The sequence below is a fragment of the Orycteropus afer genome, unplaced genomic scaffold, assembly GCF_000298275.1.
Source record: "Orycteropus afer afer isolate SDZICR_OR568_19922 unplaced genomic scaffold, OryAfe1.0 scaffold00099, whole genome shotgun sequence".
NCBI lineage: Eukaryota > Metazoa > Chordata > Mammalia > Tubulidentata > Orycteropodidae > Orycteropus > Orycteropus afer.
The window spans coordinates 4,506,004-4,510,187 of record NW_006921686.1 but is presented as its reverse complement, the minus strand read 5'-3'; the positions used below and the strand labels follow the sequence as shown (position 1 = coordinate 4,510,187).

At 53.0% G+C, this 4,184-nt stretch overlaps 1 protein-coding gene across 1 annotated transcript in view; it reads right to left on the bottom strand.

The window, feature by feature from the left end:
* Window positions 1-4,184, bottom strand: part of ERCC1 (ERCC excision repair 1, endonuclease non-catalytic subunit) — a 20,425-nt gene that overhangs the window by 7,549 nt on the left and 8,692 nt on the right. The window contains exons 3-4 of the mRNA XM_007943069.1: window positions 1,370-1,473; window positions 395-550 (exon numbers count right to left, since the gene is read on the bottom strand). Of these exons, the coding sequence (XP_007941260.1) occupies window positions 395-550; window positions 1,370-1,473 (260 nt within the window). The remainder of the gene's footprint in view (window positions 1-394; window positions 551-1,369; window positions 1,474-4,184) is intronic.

Below are 4,184 nucleotides of genomic sequence, written 5' to 3'. Positions count from 1 at the left end.
TTTGGGCTTTGCTTCCCTGAAGATTGACAGCCTTGGCAACCCGATGGGGCAGTTCTACTCGGTTTAACAGGGGTGCTGTGAGTTGGAATTGACTCCATGGCACTCATTTGGGTTCTTTTTTTTTGGAATCTTTATGAAGCAGACCGCCACATCTTTCTCCCGCAGAGTGGCTACTGGGTTCAAACCACCGCCTTCTGGTTAGCAGCCAAGCTCTTTAACCACTGTGCCACCAAGGCTCCTTCCTTAGAGTTGACCTGAATGATGTGGGTGGGGTGGAGCATCCTAGTGACCACGAGACAGGCGGAGGGCCAGGCAGGGTGTGTTCTGTTGTCCATGGGGTCTCCTTGAGCAGGAGCCAACAACGTAGTCCACTCTGCCACCTCCGAGCCCAAACCTCCCCATTTCCCAGAGCAGAATACCGAGGCCCGCTGGGTAGCGACCCCTGCTTACCACGTCCACCTGGACCAGCAGGACCCTCAGGGCGAAGCTCTTCCCCAGGCCCTGCAGGCGCCCGTGGATGTAGTCTGGGTGGAGGTTATGGTAGCGGAGGCTGCCGGGGACAGGGAAAAAAGGGACGGAATGGGAGGTCAGTCTCCCCAAGACCCAGAAGCCCTTCTCCACCCTCAGCGGAATTCAGAAGGTAAGACGCCAGCAGCCACAAGCCTGGCAGAGGCCGAAAGACTTGCTAGGGTCTGAGACTGAGAGCAGTTAAGTGGCTGGCTCTTGTCCGCCTTCCAGGAAGTGGCACCGCAATGGACAGCCTGGCCCTGGCTGCCTGGAGGTTGGACCCCTGGGTTCTTCACTGAGAGAGAAGAGACTTGGAGCCCAGGAGGAGGTTTCCCACAGAGGGTAGACTGGGGGCCGCTGCACAGCTGGGCTGGGGGCAGGGCCGGGCCAGAGCGAGGGCCCATGTGCCTGAGCCTCAGAAGGTGCTGGCGGGGAGGTGGGGGGTGGCTCCTCTATCGGGGTTATTAGGGGTCAGCCCTGCCCAGCCTCTAGCTGTCACCCAGCAGAAAGACTGGAATGAGGACTTTTCACCTCCCCTGTCTGGCCCTGACTGGGGAGGTGCCTCTGGGCTGCAGCGTGGGGTACATGTTTGCCCCGGGTGAAGCTGGAAATACCCTAGCTCTCCTTGACCCCAGCCTTGGATGTCTGGGACATGAGTCACGCAGCCCCCTCCTCCCTCAGCCCCAGGAGTCCCAGAAGGCTCTAGTTGCCCCAGGCACCCCTCCAGGCCAAAAGCCCCCTTCCTCCCACACACCCGGAGCCACGCTCAGGCCCAGAGCTAGCAGGAGCGCCCTGATGGATCCTTCCCAGCCTGCTTGGAAGCCCTTCTCTCTTGGAGCGGGGGGCAGCCCCCAGAGCTCACCTGAGGAAGAGGGCACAGGTGCCCTGGCCCAGGACGTAATCCGGGAGCACGTCGCCAAATTCCCAGGGCACGTTGCGCACGAACTTCAGCACGGGGTTGCCCCTCTGGGGGGGGGGGGAGAAGGAGCCAGCAGCTGCCACACAGAGCTCATCCCCTCCCCCACTGCTTCCCCCTCCCCCACTGCTTCCCCCTCCCCTCCCTGCGCTGCGGGTCTCTCCAGCTTCAACTCCCTCCTCTTCCCAGACTCCTCCTCCCCTGGAATGTTCTGGGTCCTGGAGCCCCTCCCCCCCCCAGCTCCAGGGTTTTACTAAAGTGCCCCTGCTCTGTCTCCAGCCAGCCCCTCACACTTAACTGTGGCCTGAATTGTGTCCCCTCAAAATAGGAAATTGACACCCCGGACCCTAAACCTAGTAACTTCTGAGTTTTATAAAACCACACACACACACACACACAGGTGGAAGATACCCTATGAAGGCAGACATACAGGGCAGATGCTTCATAAGGCCAGGAGCACCAGCTAAAACGGTCTCTGGGTGGCGCAATGGTTACGCATTGGGCTGCTAACCAAAAGACTGGGGGTTCGGGTCCACCCAGCTGCACCTCAGAAGAAAGCTGTGGTGATTTGCTTCCAAAAAAATTCACCACTGAAAACTCCATGCAGCACAATTCTACTGTGACACAGGACACATGGGGTCACCATGAATGGGGTCAACTTTCCTTCATCCCCCACAGTGAGTCTGATGTGTGCTAAAGTTGCCTCTAAAGTTGGCTAGCTAGTGATTTAACTTATTTAAATACTCACAGTGACCCTATGAGGTGGATGCTTTAACAGTTTTCTTGAGATATAGTTCATAGACCATACAATTCACCCATTTAAAGTGTATAATTCAATGGTTTTTAATAGAACTGCTATGTAAATAAGGAGCCCAGGTAGCATGGTGGGTAAGTGGCGGCTGTCATCCGAAAGATCAGCAGTTCAAACCCACCAGCCGTCCCGTAGGGGGACAGCCCTGGCAGTCTGGCCCTGTAAAGATCTACAGCCTAGAAAACCCTATGGAGTCGTTCTGCTGTAGCCCGTAGGGTCGCCCTGAGTCAGAATCGACTCTGCGCCCACAACACCCACATCGGGCCAGTCAGTGCAGGAGCCTTAGAGCACCCACTTCCGACACAGACTTTGTGGTGGGTAACAGATCCCACGCCACAGGTCAGCTGCTTCCCATGGAAATCTCAGCTTCCCTGCCCCGTTCAGCTCAGACCCCAGCTGCCTACACTGCCCTTCTCTCGCTCAACCCCGGTCTCGGTCAGCAAGTACCAGCCGTAAGCTCAGGAGCCCACACGACTCCCTCTGCTTCAGCCACCCCCATTCCTCCTTTGGGTCCTATACAGTCAATGGAATGACTCACAAAGGTCACGGCAAACAGCATGCCTGCAAGAACAGCTTTAATATACAAAGAAAAAAGAAGAGATGCATAGGGCAAGGTCCCAGTGGGGTCCCGGCATGCAGCTTCCGTGTCCCAAGAGGATACACTACCCTCGTGACAACACATGTTCCGTTCTAACAACCAGGAAGCCACTGAGCCTTAGGGCTCAGGGTTCACATCACGGCCTCAAGCCTCATGAAGCTTACTCAGCCTCCTCCCAGGTGGGCCTCTTGGTCTGGTCAGCCCTCCACTCATTAGCCTCAGGTGTTGGTTTGACTCAAAAGAACAAAGGCCAAATGGCCTTGTGCAAACCAAAAACACCCAAACTCACTGCCATCAAGTCGATTCCAACTCATAGCAACCCCCTGTGGGTTTCGGAGTGGGTGAATCTTTAAGGAAGTAGACAGCCCAGTCTTCCTTCCGAGGAGTGGCTGGTGGGTTTGAACCACCAACCTTCTGGTTGGCAGTCAAATGCCTTAGGCACTGTGTCACCAGAGCTCCGTAGCCTTGTGCAAGGTGATTCCAAACCTCGCAGTCACAGTGTTGTACAATCATCACCAAATTAATTTTGGAACATTTCATCAAGCCAAAAAAGAAACCTCATACCCTTTAGCAGTCACTCCCCCTATACTACTATACAAAGAAAAAACCAAACCCACTACCACTGAGTCGAATCCGACTCATAGCGATGCCCATTGGGTTTCCATGACAGTCAATCTTTATGGAAGCAGATTGCCTCATCTTCCTTCTGTAGAGCAGCTGGTAGGTTTGAACCATCAACCTTCTGGTTAGCAGTCAGATGCCTCAGGCACTGAGCCATGAGCGTGCCTTGTATCCTCCCACAACTACTAATTTACATGCTGTCCCTATGGATTGGCTTTTCTTAACAGTTTATATAAATGAAATGGTACAATATGTGACTTCTTGTCCCTGGCTTCTTTCACTCAGCATCATGAGTTCAAGATTCATCTACTTTATAGCATGAATCAGTATTTCATTCCTTTTTAGCGTCAAATAATATTCCATTGTATGCATATAACCCATTTTATTTATCCATTCAAGAGCTGACAGACATTTGTTTCCATTTTGGGATTTTGTGAATAATGCTGCTATAAATGTTTGTGTATAAATTTTATTTGAGTATACATTTTTATTTCTCTTGGGTATGTACTTAGGAGTAGAATTTTTGGGCCATATAGTAACTCTGTGTTTAACCCCTTGAGGAGCTGTCAGACTGTTTTCCAAAAGCTGCCCTATTTTCCATTCCTACCAGCAATGTAGGAACCCTGGTAGCATAGTGGCTAAGACACTTGACTGCTAACCAGAAAGCTGGTGGTTCAAACCCACCAGCCACTCCTCGGAAGGAAGATGGGGCAATCTACTTCTGTAGCAAT